Source organism: Podarcis tiliguerta (assembly GCF_965153285.1).
Source record: "Podarcis tiliguerta genome assembly, chromosome: 1".
Taxonomy (NCBI): domain Eukaryota; kingdom Metazoa; phylum Chordata; class Lepidosauria; order Squamata; family Lacertidae; genus Podarcis; species Podarcis tiliguerta.
In genome coordinates this window covers 707583-735539 of record NC_139534.1, presented here as the reverse complement: position 1 = coordinate 735539, position 27957 = coordinate 707583, and the positions used below count along the sequence as shown (strand labels likewise).

At 42.9% G+C, this 27957-nt stretch overlaps 2 protein-coding genes and 1 long non-coding RNA gene across 5 annotated transcripts in view; 1 reads left to right on the top strand and 2 right to left on the bottom strand.

Moving 5' to 3' along the window:
* Positions 1-20255, top strand: part of LANCL1 (LanC like glutathione S-transferase 1) — a 31163-nt gene extending 10908 nt beyond the window's left edge. For all 3 annotated transcript variants that reach the window (XM_083400042.1, XM_083400043.1, XM_083400044.1), the window contains exons 3-10: positions 2269-2386; positions 9307-9514; positions 14369-14504; positions 15069-15215; positions 15718-15900; positions 16370-16546; positions 17427-17499; positions 18199-20255. In XM_083400042.1, coding sequence (XP_083256168.1) covers positions 2269-2386; positions 9307-9514; positions 14369-14504; positions 15069-15215; positions 15718-15900; positions 16370-16546; positions 17427-17499; positions 18199-18275 — 1119 coding nt within the window. In that variant the 3' untranslated portion in view covers positions 18276-20255. The remainder of the gene's footprint in view (positions 1-2268; positions 2387-9306; positions 9515-14368; positions 14505-15068; positions 15216-15717; positions 15901-16369; positions 16547-17426; positions 17500-18198) is intronic.
* LOC310658336 lies at positions 18824-22193 on the bottom strand. Its single transcript, XR_014502246.1, has 2 exons — positions 21720-22193; positions 18824-21570 (listed from the first exon to the last, which is right to left on the bottom strand). It is a non-coding gene; the product is annotated as an uncharacterized lncRNA (long non-coding RNA).
* Positions 22194-22224: 31 nt separating this feature from the next.
* Positions 22225-27957, bottom strand: part of LOC310658292 (uncharacterized protein) — a 33690-nt gene continuing 27957 nt past the window's right edge. Inside the window, exon 4 of the mRNA XM_083400178.1 lies at positions 22225-27662. Coding sequence (XP_083256304.1) covers positions 27559-27662 — 104 coding nt within the window. The 3' untranslated portion in view covers positions 22225-27558. The remainder of the gene's footprint in view (positions 27663-27957) is intronic.

Genomic DNA, 27957 nt, shown 5'->3' with positions numbered 1-27957 from the left:
CATCACTTGGGAAAAAATTTGCTGTGCTGAGTGCCTGTGATGTTCGTGAATCCGAACGTAAAGAGAATAATATATTTGTTTTTACAGCATTGCTCTACTGTTCAGAATGGCACTTCTTCCTTTTTAATATCATATCTCTCAAAATAATAACTTTTAGGACATTCTGTTGTCACAACAGTGAGGTAGTCTATATTATGATATTATCAGGATTATTGCAAACAAATGCAATGTAATGCAAGCATTTATTTTTAGGCCTTTTGCGCATGGACCAGCCATTAATTTGAAATCCATACTAGTTGAATTTGAGGCTGCTTAATAAAAGTCCTGTTCAAACACGCACACACAAACATAGTGCATACTTTCTCCTGTGTCAGTAACGCCTTCCAACTGATGGCATTATGCAGGACTTGCTGAGACTGCTCAGTGGTTGCATCATAAGTTTAGTGCTTGGGGTGGGGGGCGGGGACTGTTAAACTGAATGGACTCGCCAAAGATTTTTGGAACTGTTAGCTCGGATCTCTAGCAGGCAGGAGCTACAGCAGTGACCCATCCAATCTTCAAATTTCTCATCAGTATTATTTAATTGACACCACTTCACTTTCGCCTTTGGCAACAGATACATAGATGCTTCAGTGGGGAAGGGCTGAGAGGATCACTCCATTGGGACAGATTGTTCTTAAGGAGTTTTACCATGGCCTGCAAAGTCATTCTGCAAAATTCTGCAAAGTCAGAATTTATTTATATTTTGTTAAAGCGAAAAGGAATAAACAAAATGTTATGGTTCAAGTAGTAAACTTCTGCAGCTCGACAAACCACAGCAAAAGAATAATAATAATATCTTGATTAATGCTTGCCTTATTCAAAAGTGAAATCATTACTTAGCACATTTTCAGAAAGTATGATTAAAAGCAGAATAACTGAGTACAGATGTTCAAAAAATTGTGATATGAATGTGATGGGTCGGCTGTGTTTCACCACATATTTGCTCTTATAAAACAGGGGAATCTTTGTCTCAAAAACTACATGTGGGTGAGTGGAGATGAATTCTCCCCTGCCGTGCCTCCTCCAACTCCCATCACTTCAAGCACTCCCTGCCCCCCCCCCTGCCTCCAGTGCCAGAACTGAACCAAACTGGGAGCCATGTGGGAGAAAGATCAGCCATCCTCTTCCACAAGTATAAAGTGGAGCCCTCCCACTCCCAGCTTTATATGTGGAAAAAGTAAAAGGAACAAACTGCCCCATCATATCAAGTTTGGCCGTAGCAACTAATCTTTCAGGAGTTCCTTTCTGTCTTAAGTTCAGCAGTGTGGAAACTCCATCATTGCTGTTTCCTGGAAGTTGGAGATTCCCGTGTTCCTAAGCAGTGAAGGAAGGAGCCACATTGTAGTGGCAATAAAGTCAAGGTTTGAAGAAGCCCCAGAACCTTGGCCATTGCTTACTTGGCATGTAAACGCCACCATACATGGGGTTCTCGTCTTTCAAAGTTTTGCGGTGTAGCAATCACTTTCCAGGGCCCCGAGAATCAGAACCATTAGACACAGCAGCACAGAGACGTCATTTTTTGCTACAGTGAACATTTAAAGTGTGCAGGGGAGGCACATGTCCTGATACAGTTAGGGAAATGCAGTGGACTTGGCATAGGGCTTGGCTGACGCCCCCTGGCACCCTTGACTATGCTTACGATAGCAAACACTGGTGTATCTATCCCACAATGTCCCGCGCAGCAACTTAACTTGCAGTAGATATGTGGCGAGTCAGCGCAGACCGTCAAACAGCATTGTAATGTACTATTCTCATACTTTTTTGTCAAACTGCAGTCAACTAGCAGAATCCACTGTTTAGAATTTGAGTAGGCTAGAGGGTCCCCTGAGGGTATAGCACAGCAGTGCTATAGCCTAAAGGTAATAAAGGCATGGATAACCAGGTTACCGTTGGGGGAGAGACTATGGCTTTCAATATTTATGTCTGGGTTCTTAATCATAGTTATTTGGACAAAAGCTTCATTGAAATCAGTGGGGCTTTACTCCCAAGTGAATGAGTTTAGGTATGGAGTGATCGTGAGTAGGGCTTTTCTCGGTCTCTCTCTAATTATTGCTGCCTGAGTAATAAGCTCTTTATTTTCTCGAGGTTGCTGAAAGAGATCCAGCTTTCTTTAAAAAGTGCTGAGCGCTTTAAAGCACTTATCCCCCTATGCTGTTTTGCTGCAACTTGATAAGCCGCAGTGTGTCTGCTGAGACATAACAACAGTATTTCTCTTAACACTCACAGCTGACTCCTGAGTTCACTCAGCACCTGAACAATAAGATCAGGGAGCTTCTGCAGCAGATGGAAAGGGGCCTGAAGTCTGCGGACCCCAGGGACTGCACTGGCTACACCGGTTGGGCAGGTAGGATGGTGGCACCTGAAAATGTGTGAATGAAATACATTTGCCACTCAGAGAAAAATGTGATATCAGGCCAAAGAGCAGCTGAGGGACACATCCTGCAGGGTAAGAAACTCAGATTTATAAGGTAATTGCCAAATGGCACTATAAAACTATATTACGTTCGCCACAACAGAATGTCTAGGTGCCATTCCCCCCCCCCCCGATTTATTTCTGTTTTTCATTTCATTTCTATACAGTGAGGGGGGAAAGTATTTGATCCCCTGTTGGAGATCAAATACTTTCCCCCTCACTGTACTTCTGTGTGCAGAGTGGCTTTCTTACCTTCAGGAAACTGTGCCTAGGCTTGGAGCTTAAGCATGCACCTTTTGTTGCGAAGGTTTTTAAGCCAATAACTGTTAGGAAACAAATCACATTTAATCTGCAGGGCAGGGTTCACACACACCAACAGCCCATGGCTTAATAAAGGACAACTTTATAAAACCTGGCTTAGCTTCGTGTGAATCAGGTGTCTTGGTTTGGCCTTGTAACAAAAAGTCTCAGATTGGCCTTCATATCAAGGTGCTAATAAAGCCTAGGAATTGGAGCTATTGCTCAGTTAAAGATAACTCAGTACATGCAAATTTATGCAGCTATAATTGGCTATGTATTTGGGAGAGTTGTTTGTTCACAGAGCATTTGCTCATCTCTTATGATATCATGACCACATTTTGCCTAGATGGTTCTCGAGATTCATGAGCCTTCCCCCCCCCCCCATGAATACAGTTGGATGCCATTTTGAATCAAGATGGTGGACTGAACCTTTTCAAACTGCCCTGATTTTACTCACTGGTTTCAAAACTATATATTTTTGGGGGGGTGGGGGATGTGTCTTAGGATTCCTGAGCAATGCCGACTACAAGGCTGCTAGTTATAAATAAAACTGTAGTTGGGGGAGATTTGTAAATATATGTACTAATTTTTTTCTTTTAAAAACAGTCATCTGCCAGGCATTTTTAAAAATCTGGTTGTTGTTTTTTAATCAATTAAACTGATCAGTGGACAAAAATGTGCAGCCTTCTGGTTTATTGTGGTTTAGTGTGAATCTGGTCTAGTGTTGGGACATGGTGTCCGATCACTCCAACTTTGCTCCTCCTGGGAGCAGTTAAGTTTGGCTTCCTGTGATGTATGAATTCAGGATTGTGATTTGTTGATAGCTAATAAGCCAAGGTCCATAAGTCAACGGCAAACCTTGATTTAGGGCTGGGTAGGAACCTTGACTTGGCAGAAACAAACAACGATCCTGCCTTGACGTCTTTTGAAACCGAGCTTAATTGCAGCTTCCTGGATTATTATTCCATGTCTTATCATGAGAAGCAAATGTGCGATTGGGGAGGCATTTATTTATTGTGGAATTGTTAAACTTTCTGCAGGCATCAATTGTAGTGGGAGAAGTGGCTTTGCCACCAGAGAGGCAGAATTGAACTTGAATGGGGCAGAGAAGTGCCTCAACGCTGCTGCTGCTGCTGCTGCTGCTGCTGCTTGATTCTCTGCTTGTGAATTCTAAACTCACAGGTTTGCCTAACATGTTTGGAATTGAGAGTGAGTCTCTGAAGGATTTCCTCTGGGTCACAGCCAGGAAACTGGAATGTGTTGCTGTTCCAGGGCTTGCCTGCTCTCCACACACCCCACCCAATCCTATTTTTGTTAATTTATTCAGTGTGGTTTCAGGTTATAAGAAATTAATCGGGCCAAGGCAACAGCATTCCATCATAATTGCTTCTGTGGGAAAGGCTTGTTGAGCATCTCCTCATGTAGATAATCTCCTGGCAATCCGAAATCAATTGGCGCTTGTGTGGCAGCTAATAAGAGATGTTGGGAAGGAATGGTCATGGCTCTTTTCCTCACAATTCCTCCTCTATAAAAGGGAACTGGCTGAGACATGGTGGCAGTGATTTGGCATATGCTGGCGCTGGGCTTCGGAAGCATGTTTTCCTCTGATTGAGTCTTGTCATTAGGCTGCTACCCGGTGCCACCAGGCATCTATTTCCCCCTTTCCTTCACAGATACGGTTTCTGTTACCATCCTTTAAGTGGATGGATGTTCCTTAGCCTCTTCTGGGATCCTATCCCACAGTGGCGTGGCGTGAATTTTTTGTAGGGAACAGTTAGGGCCATGTGTTGCACATGTGAGCATCACGCCTCCTTCCCTAAGCTGGGCAGAAGCTTCCTGGGCTTTGGGAAGGAGGCACCAGGCTTTTAATACTCTAATTTACCAGGAACATTTAGCAGACTAGCCAAGTCACCCTAGTCCACTGATCACACGCTACTGCTCTCCCATCCTCTGATGGATGGTAGAGGCACCGATCAGGTATTCCTCCCTGCTCCCAAGTCCCAGCATGCACTGCATGTGTTGGAAAAGAGCAGTTGACAGACCAAAGGTGGATGGGAGCAACTTGCATCACCTGGTCTGTGCTGAGGGCCTTGGCTTTCTGACTTCAGCCCCTTAACTGGCAACAGCAGAAGGTGGTGCTGTTATAGAGTGTTGTGGGAATGGCTTGCGCCTGGCTTGCATGCTATATTTGCCACACGAAAGTAGGCCCATCTTGCCACATGAGATGCTGCTTGTTTAGAATATTGGCTAGAAAGCTTCCTCCCCAACAGGTAGGGAAAACTGGACCAGTGAATTCATTTATTGTTTTGTGCCTTTGTCCTTTGATGCTAATTTCCCATGCTCTTCCCCTTCATCTCATATCTTGCCTTGATACAGATGCTTGAAATACCTGAAATTTAAAAGCATGTTGACTATGGTACAAAATTGTTGTTTTAAAAATGATTGTGTCTGATCCTTGCATTTCGTTGGCAGCAGCATACTTTCTGTGAAGATCAGGAATTAGTTCTTGAATCCAATATTGGACTGGATCACTTTTTATCTGTAAAGCAACAAACTGAACAGCTACTTAAAGCAATCTAAATATTTACATGCCAAGTTGTTTCTTATGCAGTGTCTGCTGCCAAAATAAGATTGCAGGTGGCAAATCCTATTTGCATCTTAAATGAAAATCTGGTGTCTTATTTAAGTGGATATCTTTATCCGCAGCACAACTTCTTTTGGCATAATATTAAATTATGGTTGTATTGTTTTGGTATTGAGTTATTTTGTACATTCCTTTTGTATTTGTTATGTTTTGGTTTAAAAGCTTTTTATTAAAACAACTATACACAAAAAAGGATGTCACAGTTGGGCAAATCCTCTTGTGAAGCTCTTACTGTGTGGAAACATCTAGTGGAGTTTCCTTCTCCATGTTATGTTCCATGCCAGCCTTTGACAGGGAGTCTGGCCTGTTTAAATACAAGAGAGGGGCACGTTCAGAGGAAGTGTAACCCCATCAAGAGCAGGCGAACTCCCAGGCAAAATGGAAGAGTAATGAAATCCCCTCTATTCAAGATTGGATCCAAAAGCTGACAGAATATGCTGAATTAGATGGTTTATCAGAAAAAATAAAGAATAAATCAAAACAGGAATTTGTTTCTAAATGGGAGGTTTTTAAAGAATATCTGAAAAATAAATATAGTAGTTTAAATTCTTTGCAGCATCTGAGGAACTTCAGTAATAGTTGCAAGGTAGATATAAGAAATTAGATTTAATGAGAATAAGTTTAATTATGAAAAAAAATGTGTATTGGCAATAAGTAATATGAATTTGAAGTATGGAATAGACGGGAGGTTGGGTCTTTAGTGTTAAGACCAATAGATGTTTTATTGTTTGCTAAGAATATTATGTGTCTATAGTTATTTTTGTAATTTGTGTGTAATTTGGTATTTGTGTTTTTTGTTTGTTTGTTTTTCTTGTTGTATAAATAAAAAACTTTACAAAAAACAACAAAAAAGAGCCCACTAACAGTGCCTCAGTCTTATCTGGACTAAGCTTCAGTTTGTTGGCTCTCGTTCAGTCCATTACCGAGGCAAGTCCACCACATCCACTGCCTCACCTGCAGATGAGACAGAGCTGTGGGTTATCAGCATATTACTGACACCATACTCCAAAACTCCAGATGACCCCACTCAGCAGTTTCATGTAGGTGTTAAACAGCACAGGGGATAAAATTGAACCCTGAGAAACCCACCTTGCAGGTTCCTTGGGGCCGAAGAGCACTCCCCACACATGTAGGACTGGAACCACCACAGAGCAGAGCCATCCACCCCCCACTTGGACAGCTGCTCCAGAAGGATACCATGGTTGAAGGTATTGAAAGCAGCTGAGAGGCCATGGAGAATTAACAGGGACACATTTCCCGTCTCTCTCCTGATAGAGGTCATTATGCAGGGCAACCAAAGCAGTTTCTGTGCTAAAACTGATCCTAAACCCCAATTGAAATGGATTTTGAAAATCAGTTTCCTCCAAGGGTACCTGGGTCTGGTCCATAACCACCTGCTCAAGAGGCTTGCCCAAGAAGGGAAGATTAGCAACTGGCTGGTAGTTACTTGGATTTTTTGAATCCAGGGAGGGTTTCTTGAGGAGTGGTTTTATCACTGCCTCCTTCAAGCAGCCAGAGACCATCCCCTCTCATAGACAGGCATTAATGCCTCCCTGGCTCAGCCAGCTGTTCCCTCCCTGTTAGCTTTTGTCAGCCAAGAAGAGCAAGCATCCAAAACACAAGTGGTTGACCTGACTGATCCAAGCACCTTGTCCACATCCTCGAGCCTCACTAACTGATATAAAGATCAGCAGAGCATTATTAGTAAAGAAAATTTTTAAGAGTCCAGAGGGGCAGCTCCAATGTTTCTAGGCAAGGAAGTTATTGTTGCCAGTTCCCCCAGTCTTTAAAAGATGAGGAATTGCAATGACATTATCGCCAGGTCTTCCTTTAGGCGCAAGAAAAAAGTACTGACCGTTGAGATACTTTCCTCAGTAGCAATTTTGTGCTGCCAGGGCAAGCAACTACTCAGCTGTAGGTGGACCTTCTGTCTGTCAAGGACTCAGTGCTGCAGTGTTTTGCTTTACCAAGCTCTAGAAAGGTGGCTGGCTGCCTGCCAGCATAAGTTTTTCCCTTCTCAAAAACAGCTTCAGGTGCACACCTTTGCAGACATGACTGATAGTAGCATACATCTGAGCTGCCCTCATTGGAAATACTAACACTGAAACTGCCTACAGAGCGGACAAGGTTATTAACTTTAGCAAGAAATGGAAATTTGCCCTTAATATACATGCTGAATTGAATTGTCTGTGGTGTGAAGCTTTGGAGATTACCCATGCAAAATGAGAAAATGATCTAAATTTAAAACGATCCCCTGTATATTGAAAGGTAATTTTGAAGGCTGTTCTTCTTTTTCCTTTTTCTTTTCTGCACTGAAATCTGAAGACATTGGCTCTATTAATTTAGGCTTAAATACAGAGACCTGTGTCATCTTAAAAATGGTTAATGAGATGGAAAGCACGCTGCTAGGGATAAAATGAGAATTCTGGAGTTGATGCAAGCCGCTGGCTCTTACTGGATTCACTGAGGGTGGTTCACTGTATGTTCAGCTCATGATTAAACCACACTGGTCCAAGCACTGCTTGAATTTGTTTTTAGATTTCTGCATTACTATTTAAATACCATATTTTTTGCTCTATAAGACTCACTTTTTCCCTCCTAAAAAGTAAGGGGAAATGTGTGTGGGTCTTATGGAGCGAATGCAGGCTGCGCAGCTATCCCAGAAACCAGAACAGCAAGAGGGATTGCTGCTTTCACTGCGCAGCGGTGAATATTTTTTTTCTTGTTTTCCTCCTCCAAAAACTAGATGCGTCTTGTGGTCTGGTGCATCTTATAGAGCAAAAAATACGGTAACTAAAGGAGCCTAGCTTATGTGGGGCCTTAGCAGCTCCTCCTTCTCCAGTATGGCTGCTGTCAAAAGAGGATTGTTGCTTGGACACCCTCAGAAATACTGCCTTGTTAACTATTTCCATTTATAATGTATATAGCACTTTCATAATTGCTTTGTGCCTAATAAGAAAACTAAGTGCTTATGAAGCATTCTAATGGTATTCAAAGACCTTCCAGTATGTTAATCTTACTGTAATCCTTACAACAGTCCTGTACATTGGATGTGTTCATGCGTGATGCCGACATCGTTAAAACAAGCGCAGTTTAGTAAGCCAACAACAAACCTCAGCTTCAAATCGAGATTTGCTTGCAATAGGCAAACCAAAATTAAGCAACTAGGCAGAATTCATACATAACGCTGAGCCATGGTATAATGAACTATAGTTTAGCATTATGTGTGAACCAGGCCATGGTGAGTTCCTGGAAGAATACTTGAACTCTAGGCTTCCTGATTCAGCTCAGTCTTTGTCCACTTTACCAAACCAGCTCTTTTTACAGTCCTGCACCTCCTTATCCTTGCCACAGTCTTATGAGCTAGTCTTTTGATGGTGGTTTCTTGTCCTACAGTGCAGAACTGGAGCTAGAAATGTGACTTGATGAAGCTGAAGTTTGAAACTGATGGGAAGCTTCAAAAGTGTGTGTGGTGATGGTGCAGGAGACTGAGGTTCCAGTTCAAAGTAGAAAAGTGGTTGTGTCTAAAATAATGTTCTGAGAACCTCAGCAATTGTCAGTTTCCACAAAAACTGCATGCACAAGGAATGTCAGAAATGAAACAGTTGTAGGCATTACACCAGGGAATTACCACAAAATGCATATCTATTTCTCCATATTTTTATTTTTTTTGAAAGACACGGCAGCAAATGTTTACAGTCTCACTGGACAACGCTTGCATTCACCTAAATGCATTTCTGTATTTCCAGACACTCTCTGGATAAATCTGCAGTTGTCAGCATGCCCACGTGGGTGTCAACAATTGCTGCATTTCTGATCTGCACCAGCGCATAATTGCTGAAATAGATATTAAAATGTTACACAACATCAGAGTTAACTTGGGTTAACTTCTTTAATCTTTTTGCAGGCATTGCTTTGCTATACTTACATCTGTATAATGTCTATGGAGACCCATCCTTCCTCCAGATGGCCCAGGAATATGTCAAGAAGAGCCTGAGCTGCCTGACAAAGCGATCCATCACCTTCTTGTGTGGGGATGCTGGACCTCTGGCCGTGGCTGCTGTGGTATTCCACAAGCTGCAGAACGACAAGCAAGCAGAAGATTGCATTGCCCGGTAATGCCTGAAGGGTATTTCAGCTGATATTCCTCACCACACTAGGATTTATCATCTCAGCCAGGGTAAACTGTAATATCTAGAAAGGAGAAGGCAGTCAAAGAGGTCACTCAAATACCGTTTCCATGAAAACACAATAACGTTTAGGGAGTTCTCCATTCAGTATGCAATACCCATTACTTCAGCCTCAATAAAAGCCAGTGTTTTCTGTTGCCACTGTAACTGATATTGACGTAAATTTGGAAAGGGCTGTTAATACACTGCGAAACATTTTGCATTATTTATTTTGACCAAATGGTTTGTCAGGGAAGTGTTGCAAAAGTCACAAATCATATCCATGTCTAACTGTGCAGTTTACTGGGATTTTACTCCCAAGTAAGTGTATAGCGTTGCAGCCCAAAGCATCTCTGTCCTAGGTGTGTTCCATCAGGTATATTTTTATTTACTTGCCGTACTTGTATGCTGTGTTTCTGCTAATGCATTCAGCGAAGTGTACAGTTTTAATAGTGGCATGCAATCTAACAGACACAACATGAGAAGAAAAAAGGCTGGAGAGCCAATAAGCAAATTCACCCACTGGTTCTTAAATCATGTTACATAAATGTTTATGACTGGGTGGAATAAGCACTTAGAGACAGTTTAGGCAGCTGGTCCCAGATGGACGTTGCTGCCTCGTCTCTGCATCTTAGATAGCTTATTATGTGTTTTACTGGTATAAATGTATGTATCACTTCAGGTGAACCAGGAGTATGAGAAGAAGAGCCTTGGCGTTGGCTACACATCTTGGCCACAGCCCACCTAATAGAGTTAGGGCACAACACTCCGTCATACTATTAGGACTTGCATAAAAGCCATTGATATGAATAGAAAATACACCCTTCATCAGTTATGCTACTGACTTTGACCGGTATCATTATAGTTCATTTTGTAATTAAAGCTACTTTAAACTTTTTTCCATTTGGGCAACAAATGATGTGCATTGCATGTCATCTTTATATATTCCCCATGTTCGTATTTCCTGTTTTATTCTTATCCACATGGATTTCAATATTCCCTGCTGTTTCCCATTTGTCATGTTGTGATTCTGCATATTTCAGGTTGTTTTCCTGATGTGGCTCTGGCATTTACAAAAGGCATGGGCCTGTTATCACTAGAGATAGAAACACATTCTCCATAATAAGAATATTCACTTCAATGCAATCCCACTCTTTGTTTCATTTTGGAAATTACCGGTACTCCTTTGTTCCTTCCACACTTAACCTCAGTTGTGCTACAGAGTGGGAATTTAGTATAATCCCACACTGCCATCTCATGGTATCGTGAGGGTAAGCAGCCATACCGTATATCATAGTGTTGGGAAGGGAGCATAAGAGTCCCTTTGGCGAAAGGATGTCTAAAGCATCCTGAACTGGCAGTTGTCAAATATGCATTCTCTTTATTTACTTTTAATGCTTTTATATAGCTATCTATAGCAGGAGATTAAAACCTCAAAGGAAGGAGCAACCACGGAACATCTTGATGTGTCGTGCTTTGACTTGCTTTCTTGCTTTCGATCCTAAGCATATTTATTCATCATGGATCTTTTTGCAGCTTGTCCCGTCTCCATCTTCTCCCAACCCTCTGGAGTTTTGCTCCTGCTAGTGGTGGTTCTATTTTGTGTCAGAAAACTGCTACCATGGCCCATTACAATCCACTTTATGCCATCCTCATACATGATTTTGACTCATTTCTTCTCTGAATCCTTACTGGTATGGATGTGACCATAACATCTAGCATGTGCTCCAGTTGAGCCACCACCTAATGCCAAGTATATTGTTGGGAAATACTTCTTACACCTAGCACATAATTATTTTGTTAGATGGAATCCATGTGCACATTTGCCTCCCTTAAAAATAGACAGTGGGATTTTTGTCTCTTCATTTTAAGGCCTAGTTTACATTAATCTTGCTGGAATTTCATTTTTTCCTGGAATGTATTGAGATGCTATAAAAGGAAGTATGTTGGAAACTATGATAAATTCATGTGCTCTCACTGGTGGTTTCTCTTGCCACTGGGCCATATTGAGCAGTCAATGGGGAAGCCTGTCTTTTGGTCAAAAACAGTTCCAGAAGGTCTACCTGAAGGAGTCCCTTGTTTGTCTGTGTGCATTTGCCCTTTCCCCTTATATCTACACTAAAGGCCACTTCAGATTTGACTTTTAGTTAGTATAGCCATACATGTCAGAGTGATGTTTCGCATGTAATTGGCATACAAGTAATGCACATTTACTTGGTCAAGATTAGCATGGCGATTAAGATTTAGGCCTTATGATCAAAAACAGCTGTTAACTTAGAAGACTTCTTTTCTCATTGCTTATTTTGTCAGTTGAAGAGTTCTGTTTGTTTTTAAAAGCTCTCTCCGTGGGGAATCCCTTTTATACTCCTGATAATTTCATGTACCGTATTTTTTGCACCATAACACTCACTTTTTTCCTCCTAGAAAGTAAGGGGAAATGTCTGTGCGTGTTATGGAGGGAATGCCTACGGGTGGCGGGGGGGGGGGGTCTGCTGCAGTCGTGAGCAGAGGATCCATGGTTCCCCTTCCTTCCCTCCTCCGTGGCTTGCTTTGAAACAGCAAAGTGGGAGAAGAGTCGCTGAGTGGGGAGGAGAGAGGGACAGAGAGCCTGCTTCTTTAAAGGAGCAAAGTGGGAGAGGAGAGGAGCCTGTCCGGTTGGTTCCTTTAAAGCAAGCAGGCTCTCTGTCCCTCTCTCCTCCCCACTCAGCTCGCTAAATAGCAGCAAAGTTTTTCAGCTCGCTAAGCCGGGGATGAGCGGGGAGGAGGGAGAAAAGCAGAGCCGGCTTGCTTTAAAGGAGCAAAGCGGGAGAGGAGAGGAGCCTTCTCCCCTTATACCCCTCTTCTTCATTATTAGCAGCATCCTTCTCCACATACCCCACGCGTGCTCCTTGTCCCTTGAGTGCTTTTCCTTCCCTCCCCACTTAAAACATGGTTACAAAGCACGGATCCACATGGATCCTCAGGATTTTTGCACTGGGTCACCCCAAATTCACCATCAGATCACATAGCATGTCCATGGCTACATCTTGCACCAAAAAAATCACGCACCCACTGTTGCCTGGGGCCGCAGTGGTGCAAAAACGTGGTTACAAAGCATGGATCCACATGGCTCCTCAGGATTTTTGCATTGGGCTACTCCAAACTCACTGTCAGATCACATGTCTGTGGCCACAGCATGAACCACAAAAATCATACATCCACTGTTTCACTTAGAATATTTTTTTTCTTGTTTTCCTCCTCTAAAAACTACGTGCGTGTTATGGTCGGGTGCGTGTTATAGAGCGAAAAATACGGTATATTGCAGTTCTGTTTCCTTTTCAAGTTACTGGGACTAGCACTAACATTTACATCTGCCTTCCCCAACCAGGAATTTTCAGAGACACCGAGGAGCATTACATTCCCCTCCCTCCCCCCCTTTGCACAAACTAGTCATAACACAGGCCTTGTTCTCACTGAGGTAGTAAATTTGTGTGCACACTGTACGACTTCAGGTTGCATGGGGGGGGGGGTCACATGACTGAATGCTCCTCTAGACAAAAATATCAGTGTGCATAGAAAACAACTGTGTCAGAAAAAGGGTGATAAACTTTGTGGTGTGCCTTTTTTTTTTAAAAAAGAGGAAGTCATTTAGTCTGAAGTGACACAGCCCAGACATGGGTTTACTCGTCTTTGGCCAGAGAGCCCGTAATGGTTCTCATCCTTGACCTAAGCACATTATCATCAGCATTTTCAGTTTTCAGTAACCATTGGTCCCAGCCAAGCTGATGAAGGGATGCTTGTTTCCCCCCACTCCTTCTGTTGCTACAACTACGCGAAATGTTCCTCTAACTACTATATGCTAAGGGAATAAATAGGGGTAGAGAAAGATTTGTTTCCTTCATGCCTCCCTAGACGCATTTTGGGAAGAAAAGACAGGACTAGGTGGACTGTTGGTCTGAGCCAGCAGGCAGTAGGTTAAAACCACCACCATCAAGGAGTGCAGTAGAAATCAGAGCTGGTAAAAACAGAATCATGCTGATTGTCAAAGGACAGGTGTTCTCCATGTGCCCTTTGCCCTGCTTTGCTGAACCATTTTCACTAAGGTTCCTTTCCAGCTTTCTCTTAAATCTGCTGAAGCAGCACCAAGAAGGGAAAATACGAACTGCTGCAACCACTTTTTTGGAACAATGGCTGTTGTCTCTGAGTAAGGAGGGAGGACCACTTTTCTTTATATCTCGCTGTCAGGGACAACAGGAAGAAGCAATACTTTGAGAATTCATTTGCATCTTGAATGATTGGGCTACAGAGCTGGAGAGTTAAACTTAAGGCTGCAGAGGTAACCTCAGCCTTGGCTCAGGAGTGGTTAACAAATGTTTTAATCAACTTTTAAGAAGGTTTTTTTTGGGGGGGTGTCTGTTTTCAAGCCCTGCTCCCTTACTGTGCATCTGTAGCTAGGATTGATCTCCTAGCCTTATTCTATTTCAGAATGCCAAACGGCAGGCAGCAAAGCTATCCCCCCCCCCCCCCCACAAAAAATCTGCTGGCTTTGTCATTGGGAGCACAGTTATCCTCCAGAAACTAAAGTCAAAAATAGCCCTGAAGTTTTGATTTTATACTTTATTCACTTGTGATTTGGGGAGAAATTATGCAAACAGTATCAGTGTTTAGTGGGTAGAATTCCAGATTTACAAACAAAGAGGAGTAACAAACTTTGTTGTTTAGAATTGTACCCACAAATTGAAAAATGTGTATATCACTGAATTTGTACATGCTGTGTGTGTGTGTTTTAAGATGTATAAGTCTCATGTTTTATCTTTCAAGCTTGCTTCATCTGCCCAAACTTGACCCTCGGGTCCCTGACGAGATGCTCTATGGACGTATGGGGTACTTGTATGCTTTGCTATTTGTGAACAAACAATTTGGAGAGGAAAAGATTCCTCAAAACCATATTCAACAGGTACTGTGCCCATTTCCTCTTCCACCTTAAACTATTTAAACTATTCATCTTCTCTGCCTCCTGGCGGGAGGGGGAGTCCTGTTGTACAAGCAGAAATCCTTGTTCATCTGATGGGATGCGGTAGTTGAATGCTACGCACACTTAGTCCATGATTATTATTTTTTAGGGGCTTGTCCACACTTTTGGGTGCCCCGTGCCTGGAAAACACAGGTCCAAGCGGTTTCCCCCTTGCTCCACTCCTTTCCCAGAGAAAACCCACTCCTTAGCTCTAAATCAGAACAAACACCAGTGTGTGGAAAACATGATTGCTGTTTGCTCCAACTGAGTGCTAAAGAGTGTTCCCACCCCGAGAAAGTGCTGGGGCCTGTGGGAGTGTGGATAAGCCCTAAGTTTGACCTTGACAAACAAAATTTCAAAGCATCCTTTTCAGAACAGTAGTCACTTGAGAAAAGCAGAAATAATTGACTGCTTTTCTAAACTGAAAGCTTCAGAATGTTGCCATTGGCCACTTCAGTTTGTTTGTTTGTTTTTGTCATCCACCATTTATTTCTGATTTTCCTGTAGGTCTGTGAGGCAGTCATGGCATCTGGTGAGAACCTAGCCAAGAGACGGAACTTCACAGCTAAGAGCCCCCTGATGTATGAATGGTACCAGGAATATTATGTAGGAGCTGCTCATGGCCTAGCAGGGATCTATTACTATCTCATGCAGGTGAGAGGCATCTTTCAGAGTGGAGGAGGTCCACTTGTCTGTACTGTATGCAACTTCTGATTGATTGATTGATTGATTGATTGATTGATTTGTATACCACCCTTCATCTGAAGATCACAGGGCAGTTCACTACATAAAAATACAAAATAGAAACACGAAAGACATAATAAAAACAAAATAAAACCATACCCCCCCAAACCCCACATTTAAATGGACATAGGATGTTTATCAGCTAAAGGCCTAGTTGAAGAGGAACATTTTCTCCTGGTGCCTTGAAGGTGCCCGGTGAGCCTCCCTGGGGAGAGCACGAGAGCATTCCCCAAATAGGGAGCCACTGCGGGGGTGGGGAGCATTTTCATGTTGCTACCCTCCAGACTTCTTGTTTTGCCCCAGAGACAGAAAATGAGAAAAGACACAAAGTTAGCATATTTGATGCATTGAAAGCTGGCTGAATCAGTGCTTCATCTGTGATTTAACATGGTGCTTGTCTTTTATCTCTCAGCCTGGCCTTGGAGTGAGTCAGGCAAAGCTGCACAATGTGGTCAAGCCCAGTGTGGATTACGTCTGCCAGCTGAAGTTCCCGTCGGGCAATTACCCGCCATGCATTGAAGATAAGAGAGACCTGCTGGTCCATTGGTGCCACGGTGCTCCTGGCGTTATCTACATGCTCCTTCAGGCCTATAAGGTAAGCAGGAGGCTTTGCCAAAGAGAGATGGGCAATAACAGTATGGAAACCTAACAAGTTTTCACCCCTGCTTACAAGGAGATTATAATATTTAAATGCAATAACTCCTCTGCCCCCTTCTGAAATGGAAATTAGACTTTTACAAATGATTCCCGAAGACGTCCTTGTCATGCATCCTGAATGCAGGACATTCTTATTGCTCAGAGTTGGCCATGTGTCCTGTTCTGTGGCGATTGACTAATGGTGACAGCCAGTTGTGACTTAAATAATGGCCATGCTCCTTCCATTTATCACTCCAAAAGTCTTTGAAGGTAAGGCAAAGTCACTGTGTTCTTGTCCAAGTTTGTGTGTGTGTGAGAGAGAGGCCACTCCTTGATAAAAGAGCTAATTGGCAAAAGTATGCCCGAGTCCTCCCTGTTCCAGTCTTGGATGATGACGCCGCAGGGCAAAACGCTTCTTGTCTCCGCAGGTGTTTGGCGAACAGAAGTACCTCAGCGATGCCTTGCAGTGTGCTGAAGTGATTTGGCAGTGGGGGTTGCTGAAGAAAGGTTACGGGCTGTGTCACGGTACAGCTGGCAATGCATATGCATTCCTGACTCTTTACAACCTCACTCAAGACATGAAATATCTCTACAGAGCCTGCAAGGTGTGGCACACACACACACACACATATGAACTTCGTTTGGGATGAGCATGTTTTCTTTTGAGGTAGACGTCAAAAGCAATTTTTGGATAAAGAAAAGGGCATGCTAACATCCTGAGAAGAAACTAAGCTGTATCCACTAAATGAAGGTTGATCCTAGCACATGACAAAATCGTTTGTGATCAGCCTTCAAATGCCAGCCAGCTAAGGACTCGGGGAGATCCTCAACTTTAGTCATACTTGGAATAGATCCATTAAAATCAATGTACTTAAGTCCCTTGATTTTAGTGAATCTATTCTGAGTATGACAGATGTTTGATATCACTCCTGGGATGTGGAATACTTTTCTTTTTTTAAAGGCTTGTCTGCATTTTGAAAAGAGCTCACAGGCTGCCCCAAATGAAGATTATTTGTTGACTCTGGATCATGAACTCTGAGCGGCCCGTCTCTGCTTCGGGGTTTTCCCAGATTTAGGAAATCATGAAATGTGATAATAATTGGAAAGCTGGCCTTCACATGTTGCAAAACTTCTGTGCGCAAGGTGCTTCTATTAATGAGTCACTCATATACAGGTCACAGTAATTAAAAGTGCACGACCTGTTTTTCTAAAATGCTTGATATGATGATACTTAAAGTGTAGCAGTAGCTGTGTGAAAAATACGATGTCCCTGTTCCATGTTTCTCTTCCTGCCACCTTTGGCAGATCTGTGGTGATCTATGTCTAATGCTACTCTGCCTCACATCTTTCAGTCCCAGTACTTAATTTGTCCCAGGGCTCACTGGCGTATCAGAGGCATTCTGCTGATTATATAACCCCTGATTATACAGAGGTACTTAAATGCAGGATTGTGCCTTAGTCTTCTTAACTTCTTTCTTTTCTTAGTTTGCAGAATGGTGCTTGAGTTATGGGCAGCATGGTTGTCGGACACCAGACACTCCATTTTCTCTCTTTGAAGGTAATCATTGTTAAGCTTGTTCCTCCTTAACGATTTTCAGATGTGAATGTATCTACTCCACAGTTCTCCCAGCCCAGAATTCGGCATCAGCTCACTAGAGCATGTGGTTGAAAGTAAGCACATGTGGGGCCTGGTCAAATCAGCTGAAGCACTGTCATTCGAAACTTATACTGAAAAGGAAAACACTGTAGAGCAGGCATCCCCAACCTTCGGCCCTCCAGATGTTTTGGACTACAATTCCCATCATCCCTGACCACTGGTCCTGTTAGCTAGGGCTCATGGGAGTTGTAGGCCAAAACATCTGGAGGGCCACAGGTTGGGGGTGCCTGCTGTAGAGGAAGTTAAGTTTGTTGCGTCTAGCTGTGGTAGGCCTGGCTTCCCTTGTTCCAGTACTTTAGGCTGAAGCCCCCCGTAGCTCAGCTGGATCTGTGGCTTGTCCTTAACACCCAGGGATCTGGGATCCTGCTCCACTTGGATTGCCACTCGCGTTGGCTTTCAGAACCATTGATCGGCTAACTCTCCAGGATCCAAACAAACTTCTAAAGACTTTGCAGGGATTGTTTGGCTGCCACCAGGCTCCGTAAAGAACCACAGAAACCAATTCTGCAGGGTCCGTTGCGTATGCTGCTCTAGAGCTAAGGAAACACCACATTCCTTCTGCTGTAAGTAATTGCTATTCTATGTCTTTTGTCTCCTCAGGAATGGCTGGAACAATATATTTTCTTGCTGACCTGCTGGTACCAGCCAAGGCCAGGTTCCCAGCTTTTGAACTGTAAATTCCATCCCAGCATGAAGCTTGTTGCACTTCATATCTTTGGAAAAGGCAGATTAAATAGATTTCATCTCATATCTTGGCTAACATGGGAAAATCTTTGGGGTTTATCAGTATTTTACATTCTTTTCAGTGTCCAATCTGCTTTTAAAAGTTACTAGCCGTTTTATTATGTGCATTGTTTAGGTTTACAGGTAAGGAACAGGGTTTTAAAGCCGGCAAATGCACTATATTTTGTTGGAGTATTTTTTTAAAAAATCCTTGCTATTTTATGTATCTTATTTTGAGGAAGGGAGGCTTTTCCCATTATGAAAATATCTTTCTCAGTTTTAATGATAAGGGTGCAACTTGGTTAATGTTTTGGAAATATAGAAGGGATAAAATATATGGAGCCCAGTTGTTTGTTGTGTGTGTTATCCCTTCTATCTTTCAAATTGCATAACATGTAAGAAATAAGGAGGGGAAAATACAGTTGGAATTAAACATACAGAGAAAAAAGGAGGTGTAAATTGGGGTTATTGCATTCATAATCTTCAAGAATAATTATTAATATTCCTGCTCCCCCTTGTGTTAAGAGGTATTGTCCTCAGGGTCTTGTGATACTCTCATTTTCAAGCTGGAACCTTGGTGGGGGTTTTTAAGTAGCTACAGCTACAGGACAGGTTGTTCTTGAATAGCAGCAGTGCTTGCTTATGACGTTCTTCAATATCTCTGCAAAGGCTTGTAGCTATGACAGGAATGTACCAAAGTCTCATCGTTCTACTTTTAAGGAAAGGTTCTGTTTACTGCTGCTTGCTTCATCAGCACCCAGTGCATAAGCTTATAACCCCTTGAAGTGATAATGCAGTTTCTTCAGTGAATGCTTTGAGATCTGTGGCAACCTAGTCTAACAGGTAACAGTCTAACATTTGCACATGTTACCTCATGTATTTTTCAATCTGCAACAGATTGGAACTAATTTGCATCCTCCATAGCGCATCAGTGTGCTACCAGATCTTTGTGAAAAGGGCTATCTAAACCGTAATTTGGTGTCGGACTGCAACGTGGCATAAGCTTGACTTAATAGTAGATTCTCAAAGTATTCTTAAAAGTGGAAAGTACCCGTATGAAGTCAGGTAGGCAGCAAACCTCAACTGATCTGGGGCTGTGTAAGTGATATGGAAAGCTCAATTTCAGGTTCTGCTTCAGAAGATGACGAGATAGTTGGTCTCGGGGTCCTGGAAATGCCCAGAGTGCCTGCTGCTCTATTGCTGCTGCTACTATGTTCCCTTTGTCCAGCGTATCCAATATATGATCAGATTTAGCCTAAAGCATTTCTAGGTTTGCATGTCCTGATTCTCCGAGGTTAGGGGGACCCACTGAGGGGGCCTTGCCTGAGGGCCCCAAAATCCTGGCGTCAGCCCTGGTAAGTGTCACTGATAGCTGACTGCTTGGCTCCTTCCAGTTGATTGTTGGAAGCGACTGACAACTCTGTAGTCTTCCCCATCCCATGTCAGCATAAATTACTAGGTTTTCCAGTGAATATTATAATGGAGCAGCTTAAAAATACTTTCAGAGGAGCAGCAGCCAAAGGTTGATTGGGATCTGCTAGTAGATTTGCTGTAGATAAGTAAGTAGATAAGTTTTAATAATAGTTCTTTAATAATAGTAGCAACAAAACAAAACAACTTTCCCCATCTAACTTAATCTGCTGAAATGAAGAAAGCTAACCAGGAGGATTAAAAGACTATGAGCTAACTCTAAGGACAGATCTTTTGTGTCTGCCTCTGGGTTGTAGATTTTTCGGGTTCTAGCAAAAATACAAAGTAGATCTGAAAAACCTGAAGTTTACCCTGTCCTGTTTTAGACCAGTTGTTCTGAAGACGTTGCCATCTCCTTGACTTTCAGGCAAAGCATTTACACACTGCCTTTTAAACACAATGAAGCTAATTTGCCTGTTGCCAGATGTCACAGTTGTCATAATTAAAACCGCTTTGGACCAGTATCTTGTCTTATATTCTTTCTGAACATCAGCTATGTTGTGATTAAATTAAAATTGCACTTCCAAGGATAGAGATTACAGCCTGCGCTGAACTTGCATCTTCCCTTTAACTATAGATTCTGGGGCCCTCAGAGTATGCAGTGTGTCCCCCCAAAAGGACACAAGCAATTGTCAAGAGTGGCACAGTTTCTCTCTTCCAGCCCAACATGCATTGATAGAGCACAGAGGTACACATACCCCTCTCAAAATCCGTAGCCGCACCCACGTGCACTCACGAAGTTTGTTGTTAAGCCCTTTCATGGGTTCCTGCTTTGAGAACTGCTTCCCTCTATTTGACGCCAGAGCCAGGATGAGAGCAGGCAGTGCCTAGTGCTTGCCTAGGTCCTCAGCTACAACTTTATTTGAACCAAGGAGGTTCACCACGACAGCTTTGGGGAACCTGTGTGCCACAGAGTCACCATGGCTACAGCTTTTAATTTAGAAACATTTGTACCAGCTTATATTTGAATGTTTTTGAAACTGCAGGGGGAAATGGCTCATTGGCTGGAAGCTGTGAGACATTTAATAAAGTTCAACCCTGAAGAATAGTCTCTTATTTTTCATCTTTCACGTGCCCATGTATATGTGTGTGCATGCTTATGTTCAATACTCATATCCTAAAATCAAAAATTCCACAAATAAAACAGATTTTAGTTCTTAAAGTGTGGAAAAATTAGCATGCATATTGGGTTTACAGTGAACAAGGGTGATGTGTAATGTTTGTCATACTTAGAGACTGCTTAAGCCACAAATTATAATGGGCCTACTCAGAGTATGACAAATGTTGCTTATCACCTGTGTTATTTGTTATTTTTATAGACTTACAACATGATTACAACCTGCCTATAAATCTCTGTTACACATCTGATAAAATTGTTTAGAGGCGCTTAATGGGCTGCTGCTTCTCCAGCAGGTGGTGCTGCCGTCTGGTGGGCTCTTGCCTCTCATGAGCAAACACTGGGATGCTGTCTTAAGGATAATGTAAACCATTAAAGTCATCAGATTCAAAAATCTGTTAGTCTGTTGAAGCCAAAACTGTGGAGCCCTGTGCCTCCCCCCCCCCCCACACACCCTGAGAGCGTCTTGTGAAGTATAAAAGCTGTTCAGTCATGCAACAATTAAATGCTTAGGCTTTCAAGTGCTGAATGATTCTGCCCCCTTTCAGAGTGTCGGTGTTCCTTGGCTCTTAGGATTTACTGCTGCTGATTTTAAATGGGCCCAGTCATCTGATTTTAACAGCAGCATGGTTGCAGAAGTTTAGCGTGTGAGCCTTTTCTCTCTGTCTTAGGAAAACCCCTGCTAAAATTATGTGTAACAGGGTCCTTTTTTCCCCCTTGTTGTATAAATAAAAAACTTTAAACAAAATAACAACAGGGTCCTTTTAAAGGTATTGAAACAGAATCATTGGGGGGTGGGGAGTGTGAGAGCCTGTTCTGAGGAACTATCATCCCTACTAAGCGTCCCCTCAACCTATATCATGGAATCCTACATAAAGGAGAAGGCAAACAGTGGTTGCATCACACATTTCCATAGTTGTGTGGGTCATTTATTCCAGTTATTTACATCCCATCCTTTAGCCAGAAAAGCTCCTAGGAATAAAGCTTAGGTAAAGGTAAAGGGACCCCTGACCATTAGATCCAGTCGTGACCGACTCTGGGGTTGAGGTGCTCATCTCGCTTTATTGGCTGAGGGAGCCGGCCTACAGCTTCCGGGTCATGTGGCCAGCATGACTAAGCTGCTTCTGGCGAACCAGAGCAGAGCACGGAAACAGCGTTTACCTTCCCGCCGGAGTGGTACCTATTTATCTACTTGCACTTTGACGTGATTTCGAACTGCTAGGTTGGCAGGAGCAGGGACCAAGCAACGGGAGCTCACCCTATCACGGGGATTCGAACTGCCGACCTTCTGATCTGCAAGCTTAGGAATAAATAAATAAAAAATGACAGGCCCTGCCCTCAAGCTTAGAGTCTGAGAAGCTTACACAAAATGAAAAAGTGTCGTCATAGCTTTGAGATGTGGCAACTCCCCCCCCCCCCATATGTTACAGCAGTCAAGCAGAAACGTTACCAAAATGAAACATTTGGGGTAGGGTATGGCCACAATGCCTTTGCTGAAATGTATGAGAATAAAACTGCTATCACGTTTGCAATGCTAAGCAGGGTCCAGTATAGTTTCAGATTGGATGGGGAACTGTTGAGATTCCTGCATTGCAGGGGTTGGACTAGATGACCCCTGGGGACACTTCCAACAATTCTATGAATGCATACCACAAAGGAATACTCTTTGCAAGAGGCATGCGGAGATAAGCAAGACTGATAAATCTTCAGATATGTCAGATGGCCAACGTTAACCCTTTGCTTCAAAGCAGCTGCTACGTCTAACATTCTGCTCAGACGACTTCTTGAAAATTCTTCTACGTCCCACCCCCCTTGAGACAGACTGAATGGCTGAGCCGCGTTCCACATTCCATGCATGTTATAAGTGCTTATTAGCAACAGCTGCAAACACAAGGAAAAAATGGCAGCACTTTTCCTTATATGGCAAACACCTAAGAGATCACTGGCATCTTTTTTTAGGCAAAATGGATTTATATCAGACCAGTAGGAGGCTAGCAGACCACAGCTTTGAGCACAGAGACTTGGTATCGCCTGCATCTCAAGGCACATCCGATAACACTGGTATCTGTGGGTACCCCTTTCTTCTTTAGGGCTTTTTGGACATTTCCCCTCACACATTTGCCATATGGGGGGCTGTGCTCCCTGACCTTACATGGTGGCATTTTCAAACAAGCCTCTATATATTGCAGGCTGAATGTCTACAGTGGGAAACTGTTTCTACTCATTGTAGGCCCTCCGCGTGATTTAACCTCATCCTCCCCTTAAGGGGTTCTAAAGCGTACATAAAGCCCCCCCCCAATATGTGGAGGGGTGCAGCAAGGCCAGGGAACAGGCCCCCGCTCACACAATGGATGCCTGAACAGGGCTTTTGGGGGTCAGGAGATCTGTGATGTAATTTTTGCTGAAAATGCCAAAATAAACCAAATACATGCATAATTCAAAGTCTTTGGCTTGATATGTTAAAGCTAAGTCAGACAACAACGTTTATCTGTGGATCCCGCCCCCCTGTTAATGTTTACGTAACTTAGGTTTCAAACTATGTCCACAGAATATCTAGCTGGTATTTTTTTATAGGGCCAACAAATTACTGCATTTCAGTATGCCGATCAGGCTAGATCAAAGACATGGTGTGTACTGCCCTTTATGCTATTCACCTGGAGATAGATATATCTGTTTCAGAATTTCCTTAAAGGTACAATGGATTATTTCAAAATTAGACGGTAGCTGGCTGACAGACAAGTTTGTTATCTGTAGGTTTATATGCACTGAGGTGAGAAAGATAATCTAAATTATTTGGGGAACTTTACCATTCTTTGTTTGGATAGTTTGCAATTCTGCAAATTGTTTAAAGATAAAAATTTAAACATATATGTATCCATCTCCAGTGTGAGAAATTTTGGAGATTGCTTAACTAGTCCTCCTTTCTGCATGTCCAGATATGTGAAACCAGAGCTATTTTTCTAGAAAAATAGGTGCTGGAGCTCACTATGAATGTCTCCCTTGCCTCTTATAATGGCAATGGCACCCAGTTCAGGCTGAAAAAAAGCCCTGTGTAAAACAAATCTGCACCATCTACAATTTCAGTGACTAGAGAAGAATGGCATATATTGTCAGTTACAATCCAGAAAGCTCATGCTAAAGTCTATGATCTCGATATGCTACATTATATGTGTGTCAACTATTATAAAAGAAGGAAAGGACCCCTGACAATTAAGTCCAGTCGCGAACGACTCAGGGGTTGCGGCGCTCATCTCACTTTACTGGCCGAGGGAGCTGCCGTTTGTCCACAGACAGTTTTTCCGGGTCATGTGGCCAGCATGACTGAGCCGCTTCTGGTGAAATCAGAGCAGTGCACAGAAACGACATTTACCTTCCCGCCCAAGCGGTACCTATCCATCCACTTGCACTTTTGGGTTTGCTTTCGAACTGCTAGGTTGGCAGGAGCAGGGACTGAGCAACGGGAGCTCACCCCGTTGCGGGGATTCGAACCGCTGACCATTATATGTGTGTCAACTATTATAGCATACATGAAATGCTGTTGTGGGGGGTGGGATCCTCTCTCTCAGAAGACCCACACATCTAATCTCAAGCAAGCAGCAACACTCTCTTCAATTTGTGCAGCAGAATCCAGTCAATTTCTATGCATGTTCTACTGGCTTTATTGTGTTTTCCTCTAAAGTAAGTGTACATCAAATTCAGTGCTAAGGTTCTTCTTTACATGCACATGAACTGGGAGCTTTTTAAATATTTAAGTTAGCTGGAAAAGATTGTGCACTGTGCATTCATTTACCCAACTGTTGCTAGGCTGATTTACAGTCTCCTGCTCCAGCTGCTTACTTAGAAGGCAGCCACTGAGTTGGAAGGAAAAGAATTATGAAGTAGGTCCACAGCAAGAGGTGGCTGCTCAGACCTTGATTCATCCTAAGAGTCTGTAAAGAGTCTGTAAAAATGGTGACATGGTGTCTAGGAGACTGCTGCTAGAGAAAACAAGGATGGTATTTGAGGCTGGCAAAGAAATATGAACTAGCTCTTCTCCCAAAGCATTTCCACATGGCTCAGAAATTTCCGGAAACAGGTACAAGTGTTTGTGCTAGAGGTGTTCACAGCAGCCACAATTTGTTGCAATTTTTGCAGTGACTGTAACTGAAACCACGGGCGATTCCTCATCATCTGTAAATCCATTTGGAGACAGACGCATAAATAGTTACCCTTCAGCATGCAACAGTGTACAGAACTGGAACAAATGTTTCACGACTGTTGCTCTAATAGGATTATTTGAGTTGATCAAATTTCCAGTACAGTCATACCTCGGGTTACAGACGCTTCAGGTTGTGTGTTTTCGGGTTGCGCACCGCGCCGAACCTGGAAGTACCAGAACGGGTTACTTCCGTGTTTCGGCGCTCACGCATGCGCAGAAGCGCCAAATCGTGACCCGCGCATGCACAGGCATGGCGCTGCGGGTTGCGAACACTGTGGGTTGTGAACGTGCCTCCTGCATGGATCATGTTCGCAACCCGAGCCTCCACTGTATCTGCCGCCATTTTATTATAAGTGCCAAACCCCTTCCCTCAAGTAATCATGGGAGGAGGAGAACAATCGTATCTGCACATAGCTTTCTGCACCAATTCCCCTCAGGTGTTTTTATTTTATTAGGGTTCACACAGTGATTACTTTTACTATTTGCTTCTCTTCCTGCATTGGCTGCAACCTATTTACCCTCCTCACAATCCACTGTATCATTCATTAATATGCCTTCTTGTATTCTGAATGCTCGGTATAAGCTAAGCCTTCCGAACCAACAACAGGTTCCTATGAGCATGTGCAGAGTGCATTTCCATCACCACACCAATCCCCACTTCTAGGATTAGGATGCTAGCGCTCACATATCAAAAGTAGGTCTTCCTGGCATGCTTGAGCACATTCGTCTCATTTTAGAAATTAAGTACTACCATGCTCTTAGAAAGAAGAGATGTTTTATGAGTTGAGAAGAGCCAACATGACCTCAGTTGCTCCCACTTGAAATTTATATATATATATACTTAGCCACTGGGCACCTCCTGCCACTGAACTATGCCAGCCGATCAGTATAGGAACAATGGTCTAGAAACTGATGCCTGAGTTTTGAGTTGTATTTTCCTCTTCCCTCCATGTCCCCTTTCCTTTGTGTGTTGTTTGTTTGAATATAGGTGTGCGTGTAGGGAGTGACTTGTTTTGATTTCATGTTAGCCTGTTAGCTGCTCTGGGAGCCTTTTTGACTGTACAAGGTACAAATGCTCTAAATTAAGCAAATAAACAAATGGTAAAGGTAAAGGGACCCCTGACCATTAGGTCCAGTCATGGCCGACTCTGGGGTTGTGGAGCTCTTCTTGCTTTACTGGCTGAGGGAGCCAGCATACAGCTTCCAGGTCATGTGGCCAGCATGACTAAGCTGCTTCTGGTGAACCAGAGCAGCGCATAGAAACGCCATTTACCTTCCTGCCAGAGCAGTACTTGCACTTTGGAAGTGCTTTCAAACTGCTAGGTTGGCAGGAGCTGGGACCGAACAACGGGAGCCCACCCTGTCGCGGGGATTCGAACCGCCTACCGATTGGCAAGTCCTAGGCTCTGTGGTTTAGACCACAGCGCCACCCGCGTCCCTAAAACAAATGGTACAGGTACACATTACACAGCTTTTGAATTGCACAGCTCTCAAAAGCTTCCACACACATAAAGTGGCTGAGTTTTATATGATCTTCCACACACATTTTTATACTCTCAGTGATCAAGTCTTAGCAGCGAATGTCTATATCAGAAAATTAGTCAGTAAGGCTGCACAAACGTTCCTGCGAGTTTGCCCCATTGAATGCAACAATATTTATTTTTTAGTCATATGTACACTGTAGAATTTCTTTTTGATCTTAATTCCACCCTTTACAAAAGCTGAGAGTGGAGTTAAAAAATAATAATAATACAGTGGTACCTCGGGTTAAGAACTTAGTTCGTTCCGGAGGTCCATTCTTAACCTGAAACTGTTCTTAATCTGAAGCACCACTTTACCTAATGGGGCCTCCCGCTGCCACCGCACCGCTGCCGTGCGATTTCTGTTCTCATCCTAAAGCAAAGTTCTTAACCTGAGGTACTATTTCTGGGTGAGTGGAGTCTGTAACCTGAAGTGTACCACTGTAATCAATATTTTTAAATATAAATTATGTTTTTAAAATCCTAATGGGTTTAACTTTAAGACAAGCTTTTTTCCTTCAACAAAACCAGCACAGATCAAGCAACAGAAATCTATCTAGCAATAGAAGATAAACTAAGTTTCTGGGAGATGCTGAAGCCAGAACATAGATTAGTTTCCACAAGAAGGTGTAGTTTGGACTGAAATAAATTAAGAAGCAATTAACATATGTTTGTTGCTCTGTGTGACAGCTGCAGTCAACCTCTCATTCCTTGGAGCATTTAGTTGCATAAGAAATGCATTGACAAACCCATAGGTCATATTTATATGTATACCAATAAAGCTTTATGTAAAAAAGTACATAGATAAGTTATTTATTATATTTTACTTGTATTATGCTAACCGGTGTTGCCTTTAGGTAGAGGGCCAGTGGCAAAGTACAAGCTTTGATGCAGAGGGTCTCACGTTCAATCCTGGGCAGGTTAAAAGAATCTCAGGTCGTAGGTCCTGGGGAAAGACCCGCCTCCGCCTGAGAAACTAGTAGCTGATGCCAATCAGAGTAGGCAGTTTCCAGATAGATGGATCCATGATCTGACTCTGTGTAAGGCAGTACCATATGTTTACAGCCATTTTAAAATGCAAAATTCCTTTCTGACTTTAGGAATCAAGTTCACCTGCTAAAATAAGCTATGATGTTTAGATGTCTAGATACCTCTTTATTCTTCAGCCTATACAGATTTCATTTATTTCTGCTACGTCTATTCAAAAGTCTGCATAGTCCCAAAATAGCCTGATGGACCATTAGATACTTTCAGTCTGCTTTCCTGCCAGAGACCAATATATTAAAGTTAAGCCTAGCTTAGAGGGGAGTGGACTCCCGTACCTTTAACAG